The sequence below is a fragment of the Lolium perenne genome, chromosome 3 (assembly GCF_019359855.2).
Source record: "Lolium perenne isolate Kyuss_39 chromosome 3, Kyuss_2.0, whole genome shotgun sequence".
NCBI lineage: Eukaryota > Viridiplantae > Streptophyta > Magnoliopsida > Poales > Poaceae > Lolium > Lolium perenne.
In genome coordinates, this window is record NC_067246.2 from 157,327,322 (window position 1) to 157,342,084 (window position 14,763).

The following is a 14,763-nucleotide window of genomic DNA, read 5'->3' on the forward strand; positions in this document are numbered from 1 at the left end:
TTTCGGATGGAATCTTGCGTTACAAAGACAGAATCTGGGTGGGCACGAATGAACTGGCACAATCACATATCTTGCAAGCCTTGCACAGCAGCGGAGTTGGGGACCATTCTAGGATCCGGCCAACCTATGAGAGGATTAAACAATTCTTTGCGTGGCCAAAAATGAAATAGTCTGTTCAGCAATTTGTAGCTAGCTGTTCCATATGTCAACAGGATAAAGTGGAGCACATCAAGACTCCCGGTCTACTTCAACCTCTCCCAATACCAACTCGAGCTTGGGAGATGATCAATTCGGACTTCATTGAAGGATTACCTGTTTCACACAAATGTGATGTGATTCTAGTAGTGATTGACAGGTTCTCTAAGTATAGGCATTTCTTTCCGTTGAAACACCCCTTTACAGCCCTTCAAGTTGCACAAGTGTTCATTGACAACATCTACCGCTTACATGGCTTGCCTCAGGTTATTGTATCAGACAGAGATTGCATATTCACCAGTACTTTGTGGAAGGAGCTGTTTCGGTTATCTGACACATCCTTGCATATAAGCTCATCTTACCATCTGCAGACAGATGGTCAAACTGAAAGATTGAATCAGTGCTTGGAGCTTTATCTCAGGTGCGCAGTACATTCTTGTCCGCGCAAGTGGTATGAGTGGTTACCACTGGCGGAGTATTGGTACAACACTACATATCACTCGTCTCTGGAGCGCACCCCCTTTGAAGTGGTTTATGGAAACAAACCAAGACATTTGGAGATTGTGCCAACAAAGGACTGTAAGTCACCTGACCTTGAAGCGTGGCTTTCTGCCAGAGCTACCATGATGGATGTATTGCGTCAATAACTATTAAGGGCTCTACGTTGCATGAAGGCCCAGGCTGACAAAAACCGCTCTGAACGACACTTTGCAGAAGGGGACCTGGTGTATCTCAAACTCCAGCCATTCATTCAGTATGAGATATAATCAAATTTGTTTTCGTTTCAGTTCAGGTTGATTCTCTTAGTTCATGTATACTTCTCAAGGTATACTGAATTTTCTGAAATTTTTGATTGAACTGCACTAATAGGTTAGCACTTCTTTAGGGCTCTGGTGACATTATTATCTCATACACATCTAGTAGAATACCGCAGAGATAAATTAAACCTAGCATGGCCAAACATGCTACTAAACGAATGGAATGTTTCTTCATTTTAATTATTTAATGTGTAAGATGAAGAGGAAAACACCACAACAGCAATAATTTTTCTTACTAATTCAATGTAATGTGCCTATATTTAATTATTCTATGCCTAAGGATAAAGAGTACTACATCACAAACAACAACCTATAAACTTCTTTGTCAAATTTCTGACTGTCTGATGAAGATTTTTTCCGACATCAATGTAGTTATGATTCAAAAAATTCGCCCCCCCCCCACGCCCAACCAAATCCTGGCTCCGCCGCTGGTCTCCGACCCGCCACCTGAGCGAAAGAGCGGCGGAACTCAGACTAGCACTTCTTGCTGGACCACATGGACGGCGGCGGCGCCGGCAGCAGAGTGAAGGTGGTCGGGCAGGTGGAGCGGGTGGACGGGCGGTCGCTGACCTACCCCGAGTTCGTCGACCGCTTCATGAAGCCTAACCTCCCCGTCGTCCTCACGGGCCTCACCTCCTCCTCGCGATCCTGTGAGGACTGGACGCTCGCCGGCACAGACGGTCGCCGCCGCCCCAACCTCGATTTCTTCGCGCAAAACTTCCCCTCCCCTCTTGTTCAGGTACCCACCACTCCCGCATCCTCTTCGAGGAATCGTTAGACTTGCCAGCTGAGTCATTTTGGAATTAGAAGCGTTGTTGGTTTTGCAGGTTGCTGATTGTTCCTCCAGAGAGTTCACGGACCATAAGCGGCTAGAGATGTCCATGCAGGAATTCATAGACATTTCGGTTAGGAATTCCTCTTGTTCAAGCAATGGTGACTGTGAAGCTTCCCTGCTTTACCTGAAGGATTGGCATTTTGTTAAGGTATGTCCTGGTTCCAGAGTATGCCCTGTTCTCTACCGATGCTGTTGAATTAATGGTACCCTCATTATTCCAGAAATCACTGACACCTGAAAAGTCAAGTTATTATATACATACATCTTCACTGTTTATTCAGACATTTTACCATCATAATGTGATATACTATGACCATCCAAATTCAACAACATCAATCAATGGTGATATTGATGCTGAGTTCTTCAACAAGATTGATGCTGAGTTGTGCAAAAATGTCAGTAGTGTGACAAACTGGATTTTGTATTGTTATATATTTTACTGAACAGTACTACTGCAAAATTGTCAGAGTCATTTCCAGCATAACATTTGTTCAGATTTATGTTTACTAAATTTAATTTTTTTTGCCACAACATTTTATGTACTGACAGCAAGTAGTTGAACTACTGCAGTGCTGTTTTCAACCACAAGTTATTTTGTGTTTTCATGATCAAATTTTCTTTGGTATAATTGTGTAGACTGGATTTCATCATTGCAATGTCTTTTCCTTTTTGGATGATATGTGTATATTGCTGCTTGTAAGATTGCGATCCTGCCCTCTGCTATCTCAAACATTTGAATTGCGTGCAACCCTTTCATTTTGCGAGCTGATATTTCATCTCCTGATCAATGTGGTTATCTTGTATCGATCTTCCAGGAGTATCCTGATTATGTTGCATACACCACACCTACGTTCTTCCTCGATGATTGGCTCAACATGTATCTTGACAGTCATCCCATGCATAGAGATCCTGACATCGCCAATCATAAAAATGAAATAAATTGTGCTGACTATCGATTTGTTTACATGGGAGCAAAAGGTAACACATATTTTTATTTTTTACTGTTCTATTCTGACCTTCACGGCATTGGAAATCTGTGGTTCTGTATGCCATCCCGTGTTACACATGCAATGAAGTATCACCATTCATGATTACAACTATGATTTGGTCTGCAGGAACTTGGACTCCTCTTCATGCTGATGTTTTTAGGTCATACAGCTGGTCAGCAAATGTGTGTGGGAGAAAACTATGGCTCTTTCTTGAACCTTCACAAAGTCATCTGATCTTTGATAGGTAATTTTAGCTTGGCACTCCTTATCCATTATATTTATGGACTTCAACATGGAATGAGTTACGAACTAGTTGGCTCTTTGCAACGGTAATAGTTTATTATGAGTTATAGTTTGTTTATTTATGCAACTTATGCTTCCTCTTATAGTTTGTCATATATCTGTGCCTTTTGCCAACACAAGCTTAAGTTAGGCTAAACAATGGTAGTTTATTGCAAATGATGTGGGTTGTTTAAAACTGCATTCACTTAGTAAGTTAACAGTCACAACTTCCAGTTGGAGTATAACAGCCTCAGTTAGGTCATATGGATGTTAAGTTCTAAAGCGTATAACCTAAGTGACTTCTTTTTCGGGAAAACACAAAAGCCTTGTGTTTCATTTTATTGAAAAGGTAAAAGAGGCAAAATACAAGCCACATGCAGGCAGAATAGAACGCACACAGAACTCCCAAAAGCAGGCCCTAAGGCACGCACGTCCCAGGACCCTAAGGCCTAGAGCTCCAGCTTGTGCCCAGAATTTTGACTCCTTGATGCTGGCCAGCAGCGAAGGAATGCAGGGGCTGGAGTGATTGAAAGTGCATTCCTTGTACTGTTTCCAAATCATCTAGGAGGCAAGTAAGGTCATGGTGTACCAACCTTTTGCGAAGCAGTTTAGGCGTTCTGTGCTGAGAAGTGTGCCACCAATCGGCAAGCTTCACACCTGGCGGAGGTGGCTAGCAAGTAGCCTGATCTCAGGTAAGAACCTCAAACCAGACCTGTTGCGAGAAGGGGCAGTTGACAAGCAAGTGTTGCATCATCATCTCTTGTCTTTGATCACAAAGAAGACATGCCGGTTTGTGAAGCAGGCCACAATGAGCAAGTATCTCGGCAGTCCAACAACGTTCTAATACGGCGAGCCACAAAAGTAACTTCACCTTCTGCGGGGCCAAGGTCTTCCCAGAAAATTGTGGTGGCGATGCTCCCCGCTTGCATTGAAGTGGAGGCGAACAACAGCTCACTGCCTGAGGCACTGAAAATGTCAAGACAGTGCCAAGGCCGTTTGGGTTCAGTACGCATGAGCCAAAGCTATCTCAATCGCAGCATCATGCTCATACGCCCCAGAACATACACCCCAAGACCATCAAGGTTCAGCGGACGACACACCTGGCTCCAATTCACTCTACCTAGGACCACCAAGGTTCATGCACTCCATTGGCTGAAGTGCACGCCTCCCAGTGCAAGCCTCTGCGGATCTTGTCCACCACCTTATTGAACTTCGGAGGTGTGCCCACGAGCAGCTGGTGCACCAGAATGGCAGTCAGAACAGAATTAAGCAAGGTCAACCTATCAGCTTTCCAGGTAGGAAGCCTGTTAGCGACCCGATTGACAAGGGGCTAGGGCTGTCAAAAAAGTTTGAGCTCGACAAACCATTCAAACTCGATTTGTTATTTGCCCGAATCAAGCTCGGCTCGAAATTTAAACAAGCCAAACTCAAACCTGTCATCAGGTTTGCGAGCTTCACAAGCTCGAGCTTGAACATTCAGATCGTGTAAATAACCAAGAGTTGTTTATGTCAGCCCAATGAACTTCAAGTACTCCCATCGTTTCACTTCCATCTGGTAGCTCACGAGCCCATCCTTTTTCCACAGGAAAATTATAACATGCATATCCTCTTGGGACAATAGAATATTTTGGGCTTTGGCATCCTTATACTTAATTCGGTGCCTTGCACGCTGTAGCAAATACGAAAGTTTTTAGTACCACCTCGTTCAGCGACGTGTAGAATAAGGATGGCGTTCCAGCTATAAATACAGCTTTGTGCGGAATCGTTAATAACAGTGTGCCTAGCATTTTCCTAACCATCAAACACGCTGGTCAATGTTAATTTAAAACAACAATAAACGATCCTGATGACTGATGAGCTTGTTGAGCCTTTGACGAGTTGAACTCGAGCTTGTCCTTGAGCTCGAACTAAAAATATAGCTCGTGTTTCAAATCGAGCTCGAGCCGAGCTGATATGTATTCGCTCGAGCTCGGCTCGTTTACACCTTCTACACCTGGTTGCTAGCAGGCCTGTGCAGGGTCAAAGGAATTCCAAGGTTGGTGAATGGCAATTCTATAAGCTTGCAACCAAAGTGAAGAGAAATAGCAGCCACCTTCCTCCTCTCAGCAATTTATAGTAGCCGCCAGACTCTTGGTATAGTTGGTACCAGGATTACATGACACCTGTCGCCTAACCTGTTCTAAGAATGAATTGATGTTTGGTATTTGTGTTGGTGTAGTTTGTTAGTAAAATTTCTTGGTAATTGACATGCCGATTGAGGTTGGCTTGGCATTTGATCACATTTTGTTAATCGGCTGTATATTTATTCTTGTTGTAATTTTGATTTGTAGGAACCTACGATCACCGGTTTATGACATAAATGATGATGTTTCTGAAAAGCAGTTTCCTGACTTCAATAAGGTACACCCGCCTTCTCTTCCTCCCTCGCTAATAATCACAACATGGTACTCAATTTTAAAAGATTCTTCTGTAGGCTGAATGGATAGAGTGCATCCAAGAGCAGAATGAAATAATTTTTGTGCCCAGTGGGTGGTACCACCAAGTCCATAATCTGGTAAGTACTTCCATCTTCAGTACATGTTATTTTGTTATTTGATATGTAAGGTTCGATGACTATGTTACTCAAGTGGATATATATTTTTATTGGATCATATCTGTATGGCAAATGGGAACAACCTTAAGCATGTGAGAGGGAGAAGTCAAAATCCTAATCACTGGATCAGATCGGGGTTGCTAAGGTTAAACATTAAAGTCAGCCGACACCTTCGACTAGTTAGTCTTTATTTTACGTTTACTCACACCCTTTTACTCATCCCCCTCTCCATGATGTATGCAATCTGTCTTGATATATACCATCACATTATTTCCCATTCTCCTATTTAGACGTCGTTTCTACCAATACTCCCTGCATAGCTGGAGCCGACGCAGTTATTTCTCATTATAACTTTGAGCCTTGTCAGTTAGACGGTTACTGAGCTGAAGCATTGTATAGCTGAATCTGTGTAGACCACTAAAGCTGATATTCTTGAATGATATGAATCTGTTCCCTGTGACATTGAAAATGGTGAAACAAATGATCGTTGACAGCAATGAACAACCATTTTCTTTCATTAACTAATTTATTGTATTTTGGGCTGTATGCATCTTGATGCAGAGGTCGTGGGTAATAAAGCTTCTATTTTTAATAAAATAATTAATTTCTTGACCTCATGTAATAAACACATATCAGTTAATATTGGTGTAGCTTTGCCCTAAATTACCTTTCATATATCAATGCAGTGGCTCATACTATTCTTAAACCATCTCTACTCAACATTTTATTGCTTTTTTTTACTCATACTACTTCAGGAGGATACTATATCTATCAACCATAATTGGTTCAATGCCTACAACCTTCATTGGGTGGTGAGTACACGTGTATATATCAACTTGTTCAGGAATTATCATCAAATTCTTCCTAAAATCGTACTAATTTACAGTGGAACTTGCTTCACGAAGACTACAAAGTTGCAAAAGAGTATATTGAAGACATCCGTGATATATGTGATGATTTTGAGGGGCTTTGTCAACGCAACTTGGCAGCAAATACAGGTAATGTTCTAGTGTGTGGATTAATCACATGAACAATCAAATGTTATGTTTACCTTCTCTGATAACCTCTGATAACATCATGTTGGACTCTTTTTTCAGGCATGAACTTCTATGATTTCTTCATTTTTATAACACGGTTTGTTTTAGCCAATGTAATTGAGCTATACCATATTCGAGAGCCTGAGGATGCTAAATTCAATTCAACAGAAACCACTCACCCATTTGTGTATAACCTCATGCAAATTCGGGATGTTGCATCTAAGATGATATCTAAAGAGGCTTTCAGTACCAAGAATCTTTGTATCATCTCGGAAGAAAACCGGAGTGCTATGTCAGATGTTACAAAAATATTAAAAGATGATAGTTTCAGAAGGCTATGGATGTCACTGTCCGAGGCATATGCATACATTGGCAGGGGGCAAAGAAGTTTTGACCAAATGAGGGATTTAAATCAGAAAGGCTGTTTGTCAGTGGCCTGCTTGAAATCTGATTGTAATGTTGTTGATGACATTACTTTCTTGATGCTTGAAATTCATGGACCTGGGGACCTGGTGAGGCTAATTGATGCTGCTCTACGCAAGTAATAGTTATAAGCGCATAACCGATGTGTAAACTTGCATGTGCTAATCCTGATTCCCAAGGTAGCCATTGGATTTTCATAGCCAGGACATTTTGAGAGGACAGCTATGCTAGGCGGCAGAGCATCCCCATTGGTTGATTGGTGTTATAACCTTCCAACGTTGAATGTTCTTATTTATTGTGCATAAAGATAAGCTCAAAAGATTGTACCATTTGATAGCAAACCGTACTGTGGGTATCTTTCATGATGAACAAGCTGTTACTTGAGGATCTAATTTGGATGGGCAAAAGTCACAATGCTAAATCATTCTGATGTTGGACACTCTTAAACCAGTTATTGATTCTAATGGCAAGTACACCAGGAAAAGGTACCATTTTTTCATCACGGTTGGTATGAGGGTTTTTTGTTTGTTTGCATTGCTTTCCTTTTTTATACTTCTAGAAATATGTGGAAGTTCTGGATGGAGTAGCAAAGGTTTTACCCAGTGTTTGTTATGTTTTGAAGAATAATCCCATGAGCAGTTCTGTGTGTACGTTATGTTTCATTGTTTCATATGGCCAACAGTTCTATTGTAGGTCGGTTTGACTCTATTGTGTAATAAGTGGTCAATTCCAAATTTGTTTATCCTAATAGAATATCAATAGGAAATCAAAATTTGTGGCTATAGTTACTCATTTTGCAATACACATAAGGTCTCCGACTGTACGGTAGTTTGTGTGTGTGTTTAGTTGTATTTTTTTTATCGCAATATCAAACTTTGCATGTTGTACTCCTTCTATTCACAAAATAGTGAAGCTTCACCATCTCTAGGGGTCCTAAAACTTCCTAGATCAAGTTTACTCTCTGCATATAGAAGTCCCATAGAAGCATGAGTAGAGCTGCAACTATAAGTTGTTTCATTTTTTTGTAGACTGTTGCTCTTATACTAGATCACTACTGCCTGCAACACGCAGAACCTTTGTCCGCCGGACGGCTGATTGCACCGGTGTGCAGCAAATTATTGCTTGTCAGTTACTAAGTACTACCTTCATCCTAAGGCTCAGAAAGTCAAACTATGTTAAGTTTGATCAAGTTTTTATAAAAAATTATTAACATGTGAAATAAAAAATTAATATTATTAGATAGATAATGAAATATGTTTTCATGTGCTATCTACAAAATATCATATTATTGATAGATTATTCTAAAAAATTGATCAAACTTTATTTACTTTGACTTTTCCAAAAAAATATAAGCTTTAAACCTTAAGATAGAGGTAGTAGCAGCGAAAGAAGAAGACGAGAAAAATCAGGCATGCAAGCAAAGAGACGACCACGAGGAGCAGCATCTTCTTGTTTTTGTCTGCACTGTATGCAACTGCTGCTCCTGTCTCCTCTTTGCGCACCCATCTTGTTCAGCTTTGCAGTGCCACAGTATGACTTTGTGTACTACTTCTATCATTCAAGCTGTTTTGAATTACCAAAAATGCAGAAGAAGAGAGCAAGTATAATAAATCCTAATTAGCTGGCATACAAATTAAAATAATATATTATTGTTTAGTTGGAGGAGCGAGAAGAGTAGTGAGCTCTAAGAGGTCGTTTGGTATCCATCGTTTGGGCCTCAAATCCTGGAATTCATTTTGGAATTCCATAGGTGGGCTGTTTGGTTGCCACATAATTGGGCTGTTCATTTAGGAAATCCAGCAAAATGACGCCATGGGTAAACACAATTCCAAGCTGCCTGTCATTTGCGTCTCTCTATAGAAGCCATTTACAAATTCAATATTGAATTCTGCTGTCATTTGTAATTCCTGTGGCAACCAAATAAGTGTCCATTTCTGGAATTATATGTATTCATTTCAAAATGCTACAAACGAAATGAAAGCCTGACTTCCAAACGACTTCTAAGAGTAACTCCAATAGCATAGCCGGTTATTGGCTATAAGATGCTATGTCATCTATAGCCAACATGTAGTCAACAAGTATAATAGTTGGCTACAAGAATGTACTACTTTTTCAATGAATGACCCACATTTCATTCACACAATTTGCCTAGGAGCACGTGCTAAAGCTAGCTCTTGCATAAGAGCCCACTTACATTCTCTCTCCTCCAACTAGACACAAATATGTTATTTTAATCCTTGTAGCCAGCTCTATCACATGCTCCTAGGCACCTTGTGAGAGTGAAAAGTGGGGCCACATATTGATAAAGTAGAACATGTTTATAGCTCACTAGTACATATTGACTCTAAGTTAGCTATAAATGATATGGCACTTGACTTATAGCCAGCGGTTGGTTGGCTATACTATTGAACTTGCTCTAAGACTAGTCACAATGGAAAGTATCATACGCTAGTATCATGCACATGATACTAGTTTATAATACTACCCACAATGCATAGTATCATAAGATAGTATCATAAGATAGTATCATAGTATTATCATATTTAATATTTTGTAGAATCTTAATGCAAATTTGTATAGTACATGATGTCTTGCCATTAAGTTTTCTAGTTTTACGTCGTATCATACTATGATATCACTCACATCTCTCACCCTATTAATTGGTGCGTGTCATCAGATTTTTGCCAACATCGCATGTATGATACTCCATTGGGACTAGTCTAATGCGTGAATTCTCGGTTTTGGGTTCAGGTTGATTATTTTAACATGTAATCTACTGCTCATGTAGTCATGTCAGGCTGGTCATAGTGCATAGTATCATATACTAGTATCATGCATATGATACTTGTCTATGATACTATCTCTATAGTGGGTGATATTATAGTGTAGTATCATGCATAAACTTGTAAATTTATTATTTTGTAGAATCCCAATTAAATCTATGTACAAGATTTATTTGGCATTTACTTTTCTCGTAACGTGTGCTATGATACAGTATCTACTTATGTTACTCTAATTCTATCTCTCCTTATTAATTAGATGCTACATCATTATTTTTGTGGATCTAGGATGCATGATACTACCTATGATACTAGCACTATGACCAATCTCACTGAGCTTGCGACGTCTCTTTTTGTGGTGCCGTCTCCAGACTCGCAGTTATTGTGTGCGTGTCTTGTCTTTTGTGCTTTGGGTGCCACGTTTTATCCTAGAGCTACCGCTAGCAAGCCAGGCGATCTATGGCAGTTTCCCATCAGTAAGGGAAGGAATTGCGTAAGATTTTTTTTTTTTTTTTTTTGAAACTAGACAAAAGACTTGTTGAGTCCTTTGAATTTTTTCCCTAGAAAGGTCATTTGATTCAGAGGATTACAATTCTTTAGAAATTATATAAAATTGATCCCTTTGCGGTTTGCACTGTATTTTAGAGGAAAATTTCAGTTCACTTGAAACTCCTTTTATAATTCTTTGTCCTGCTTAAGCCGATCAAAACCTGTGCTACGTCAAACTGAACACCGCTCCTGATCTGTCTATTTATTAAAAGGGGTAAAAGTTGGCAACACTTTTGCTAAATGAAGTAATTAGAATGAAAATTAGCTAAATGGGGTAATTAGTGTAAAAATATCAAATTAGGGGGTAAAAACAGGAATTTACTCTTCTAATCCTGCATTTTTTTATTCGCTTAACACGTTTTGAAAATCTTGCTAATGAAATTACCCCTAAAACTGGAAGAGCTAGCTCGGGGGCGTGTGGTCCAGGTGAGAGGCTGGAAAAATGGATGTGAATCAGTAGATGCTTGTGCTTTACTGCAACGAAACATGGGTGGAAGCTTCGAGGCCAAGGAAGGGACAAATGCATTGGGGAGCAAAAGGAGATCGAGAAAAGTTGCATGCATATATACTCCCTACAGTTTCTGGAGAGATAGCCTAGTGCTTCTACGGCTAATTCCATCCAACCGATCGATAGATTGTTTCCCCATCGAGGTGGGCGTGGTGTATCTAATCGGATTGCGTCTTGCTTCAATTGTTGGTGCGGAGATCGACGGGCCAGGCGATGATTTTGCGTGGCGTTGAAGGTGTCTGTCTCTAAGCCGTTTGAGCAAGATATGGGGACAAAAAACACAAGGCCTGGCACTAAACAATGTGTTGGTGCATGTATGTACTGACTTGGCTACATTGTTCAGGAGATTGTACCTCACTAGCTGATCGATTAGCCTACCGATTCCCAACTTTTTGAGAACAGAACCTCTGAGAAAACAAATTACTCCTGTATAAAAGACCAGCAAAGACGACTGATAGTACATCCTTCATCCTTGATTAAATCCCAAAAGAAAAAGAAAAAAACATGTAGCAGTATGATCCTCCTCCTCCTCCTCCTAGGTGCACCTGACGTTCCTCCCCGGTCCTCCGTAGTAGAAGTAGTTCCCCCAGACGGCGTTGACGCCGCCCTGTATGTCGTAGCAGTTCGGGCGGTCGGCGGTGACCCGGAAGGTGGTGAGCGGGATGAGGCTGTTGTCCCAGTCCACCACCTCCAGGTTGCGGAAGTAGGAGGAGCGGCCGAAGCCCTCCCTGGGGAAGTGGCCGCTGCCCATCTGCGTGGCCGTGTGCGCCCCGTCGGCGCGCGTGTCCACCACCTCGCCGCCAAACTGCACCATGCTGGCGTGCGATGCGAGGTGGCTGAAGAGGAAGGACGGCCAGTACCCCACCAGCTCCCCGGACCCGAACTCCAGCCACCAGTTGCCGTGGTTGGGGTCCTTCCAGATGAGCAGGCTGATGTCGAACTGCCCGCCCTTGTAACCGGACGTGGGCGAGATGGCCGCACCCATGGCGATCCGGCTGTTGGTCTGCACGAACCCGGAGCACAGCAGGTTGTAGCAACCCGTCGTCTGGTACGCGTCCGACTGCAATGTCAGCATCGAATTAGCAATTCGAATGGATGTTCATGTGTGTGATTCGTGTTGTGAAGTGTATATGTGGATTGCCTAACCCTTTCCATCAGTTCGGACTTTTGGTTCAAGTGGCTAGTGCATGAAGCTTAACATGGTATCAGAGCCCCAGGTCTCGAGTTCAAATCCTGGTTTTCACAATTAAGCCTAAAAATTGTTGTTGCCCCCCTCTTTAGCCACCGCTGATGCTCTGTTTCGGTGTGCTCTTCTTCTTCCACGTGTTGACTTTCTCTTCTCCCGTCACACGCGAGTGGGGGTGTTGTGAAGTGTATATGTGGATTGCCTAACCCTTTCCATCAGTTCGGACTTTTGGTTCAAGTGGCTAGTGCATGAAGCTTAACAATTCGGACAGCAGTTTGGATAATTACCGTCCAGTAAGTGAAGAACCTGGGCGAGTTGTCCCCATATAGCTGCGGGCTCACCTGTTTCAGACAAAGAGCATGACAGCAACTGTTAACAGAGGAGGAGACTGCTTTGCTGTCCCGTCCCGAGAAACCGAGACTAGAGAGGAAGGGACGGTACGCAATCGCCGCCCGCAATGGTCGTACGTACGTACCTGCCATCCGGCCTCGATGGTGTTGAGGTCGTTGCCGAAGGAGCCGCCGATGACCCAGATCTGCGACAGGCTGAACTCCGTCGCCGTGCTCACCGTCGGCGCCCACACGTTGATGCTCGCCCGGGCGCCGTAGTACTCCTCGCCGGCGACGTAACCCACCGCGTGCTGCATCCACCCACCATTTCATCCCATCAGCTACTTATCAAATTACTACCGCGCGCTACCAAAATTGAATTGACTGTTGCCCAACACTAATTATCGATATCAATTAATCTGCACCTAACGAGAGCCAAAATGCAGATGAGAGGAGCGACACTCGGATCAATGCTCTCTGCTGATGTTAGCTCGGAGCAGTAAAAGCAATGGCGCCCCAATCAAAGTAGGGTCAAATCCACGAGGTTAAAAGCTGTGCGCTGAATGTACCCCTGTCCTTGCGATCAGTGGATGGCATCATGGCACTGGTCGATGGGACGTTTGAAGCTGACTAGCGTGAGCGACACCTTTGCAGATGCTGCTGCTAGCTGCAGAGTGCCTCTGCTCTTGCAAAACGGAGTGACGAGGGAGGAGTGACAGAAGAATAGATAGACTGCGCACCTCGTGGCCGCCGGAGACGGAGTCACGCCGTACTCTGGCCGTGGGCGCCCGTCCGAATCTCCTAGCGGAGCTGGCGCGGAGGACGTCGGCCTCCGTGATCCTCCTGACGGGCACAGACCCTTTCGGGCACGACGCGCCGGACGCTGCCCAGAGCTGTCCGCCGCCGTCCGCCGTGTCATTGGGGCGGTGGTGGTGTCCGCTCGGCCGCACCGGCGGGCCCTGCGAGAATTGGCAGGAGCAGAGCTTCTTGGTCAATCATTTGCCTGGGATTCTGTATTAACACGCGCGCGCGAAAGAAACATGAAGAAGGTTGCCCGCGAATGAATGCTTTACCAGTGGCTTCTGTCCCCGCAGCCTCGGGTGGTCGAACGCCGGCTGCAGGTGCGCCGGCACGCAGTCGATGACGTCGCCGTCGGGGCTCTGCCATGAGCCAAATCTCACCGTTAAACTTTCTCCGGCATACGAGGCACGAATTGCACCAAGAATGAGGACAACGCGTATTGCAGTACAAGGAACCGAGGAGACGTACCTGTATCGTCCGTAGAGAAGGCTTGTTGAGCCTTCTGAGGAGCGCCTGGACCCGCTTGTACCTGCGGAGCTCGTCGCCCGGCCGGAACGTCACGTTCGCCGCTGCTGCCGCTGTGCACTCGCCAATAACCAAGAAATGGAGCAGCAGCAGGAAGAGGACAACGACAGCGGCAGCGGGAGGAGACGGAGCGCAAGGCGCGGCCATCAGTGTGGGATTCTGGGCCCGTGAAGCTTCTTGCACGGGCAGCACGGCGGCGTCTTCTCGCTGCTGCTGCTGCTCCTGTGCCAAGAGGAATACATTGGCTGACTGGTCGGTGCCTGCCGCTGGTTGCTTGGGAGTCGGGGCACGGAACCTGTCCACTCCACTGGCAGTGGCAGTGGCCAGCGGCAGCTCTGAGGTAGAGAACACTCGTTTGCACGCAACTAATCCCTTTTCCCGAAGAAGAAGAAGATGAAAGAAAAACCGAAGAAGGAGCACTCGTCCTCCCTCTAAGCAAAGATCTCTCCTTCCAAGGCCCTGCCCGACGAGTGCACACGGAGGTATATTATATATCCATCACTCACTGCTATGCTCAAGGTTAAGAGGAGAGAATGGTGTTGGGATTAACTGGGGAAGAAGGGAGGGAGGGGGTCGGCCCGACAAAGCATGGGGCTTTGCAGCATGAGGCAATTGAGTTGAGGGCGAGGGAATAAGTAATTTACCTGGGGCCGGGCCGATGTTGTGCTTTTGGTAAAGAGAGGCGCCCTGCCCAAGTGGAGTGGGAGTGGCCATGCAACGCAATGGAGTGCTGCTGCTGCAGTGCTGCGTCTCGGCTCTCTCCGTAATGAGTAGCAGAGATGTTGTGTTAAATTTCTATTTTTTTTTTCTTTTTTGACAAATCTGATATTTTAGCAAACTAATGTATCGGTGAAACTATTTTTTTTAGTCAACAGGGGTCACACCCCCAGCTCCATTTTTCATTGAAAAAGAA

General features: G+C 43.8%; 2 protein-coding genes across 2 annotated transcripts; one reads left to right on the top strand and one right to left on the bottom strand.

The window, feature by feature from the left end:
* The first annotated feature begins 1,361 nt into the window (after positions 1 to 1,361).
* On the top strand, positions 1,362 to 7,914 carry LOC127319130 (arginine-specific demethylase JMJ20). Its single transcript, XM_051349339.2, has 9 exons — positions 1,362 to 1,752; positions 1,841 to 1,996; positions 2,664 to 2,826; positions 2,964 to 3,081; positions 5,450 to 5,519; positions 5,593 to 5,673; positions 6,468 to 6,524; positions 6,599 to 6,710; positions 6,810 to 7,914. The coding sequence occupies exons 1-9, from the start codon at positions 1,510 to 1,512 to the stop codon at positions 7,292 to 7,294; spliced, it is 1,485 nt and encodes a 494-aa protein (XP_051205299.1). The 5' UTR covers positions 1,362 to 1,509; the 3' UTR covers positions 7,295 to 7,914.
* A 3,383-nt stretch (positions 7,915 to 11,297) lies between these two features.
* LOC127319131 (protein neprosin) lies at positions 11,298 to 14,456 on the bottom strand. Its single transcript, XM_051349340.2, has 6 exons — positions 13,794 to 14,456; positions 13,598 to 13,684; positions 13,265 to 13,483; positions 12,671 to 12,835; positions 12,483 to 12,536; positions 11,298 to 12,069 (listed from the first exon to the last, which is right to left on the bottom strand). The coding sequence occupies exons 1-6, from the start codon at positions 13,995 to 13,997 to the stop codon at positions 11,545 to 11,547; spliced, it is 1,254 nt and encodes a 417-aa protein (XP_051205300.1). The 5' UTR covers positions 13,998 to 14,456; the 3' UTR covers positions 11,298 to 11,544.
* Between the last annotated feature and the right edge of the window lie 307 nt (positions 14,457 to 14,763).

What these genes read in the sequence shown, in the direction of transcription:
- LOC127319131 (XM_051349340.2), bottom strand. Translation starts at nt 13,997, where the DNA reads ATGGCCGCGCCTTGCGCTCCGTCTCCTCCCGCTGCCGCTGTCGTTGTC. An exon ending in TGCGGGGACAGAAGCCACTG is followed by an intron (nt 13,484 to 13,597) that starts GTAAAGCATTCA and finishes CAATTCTCGCAG; the next exon opens with GGCCCGCCGGTGCGGCCGAG. An exon ending in CCATCGAGGCCGGATGGCAG is followed by an intron (nt 12,537 to 12,670) that starts GTACGTACGTAC and finishes TGTCTGAAACAG; the next exon opens with GTGAGCCCGCAGCTATATGG.
- LOC127319130 (XM_051349339.2), top strand. Translation starts at nt 1,510, where the DNA reads ATGGACGGCGGCGGCGCCGGCAGCAGAGTGAAGGTGGTCGGGCAGGTG. An exon ending in AGGATTGGCATTTTGTTAAG is followed by an intron (nt 1,997 to 2,663) that starts GTATGTCCTGGT and finishes TCGATCTTCCAG; the next exon opens with GAGTATCCTGATTATGTTGC. An exon ending in CCTACAACCTTCATTGGGTG is followed by an intron (nt 6,525 to 6,598) that starts GTGAGTACACGT and finishes ACTAATTTACAG; the next exon opens with TGGAACTTGCTTCACGAAGA.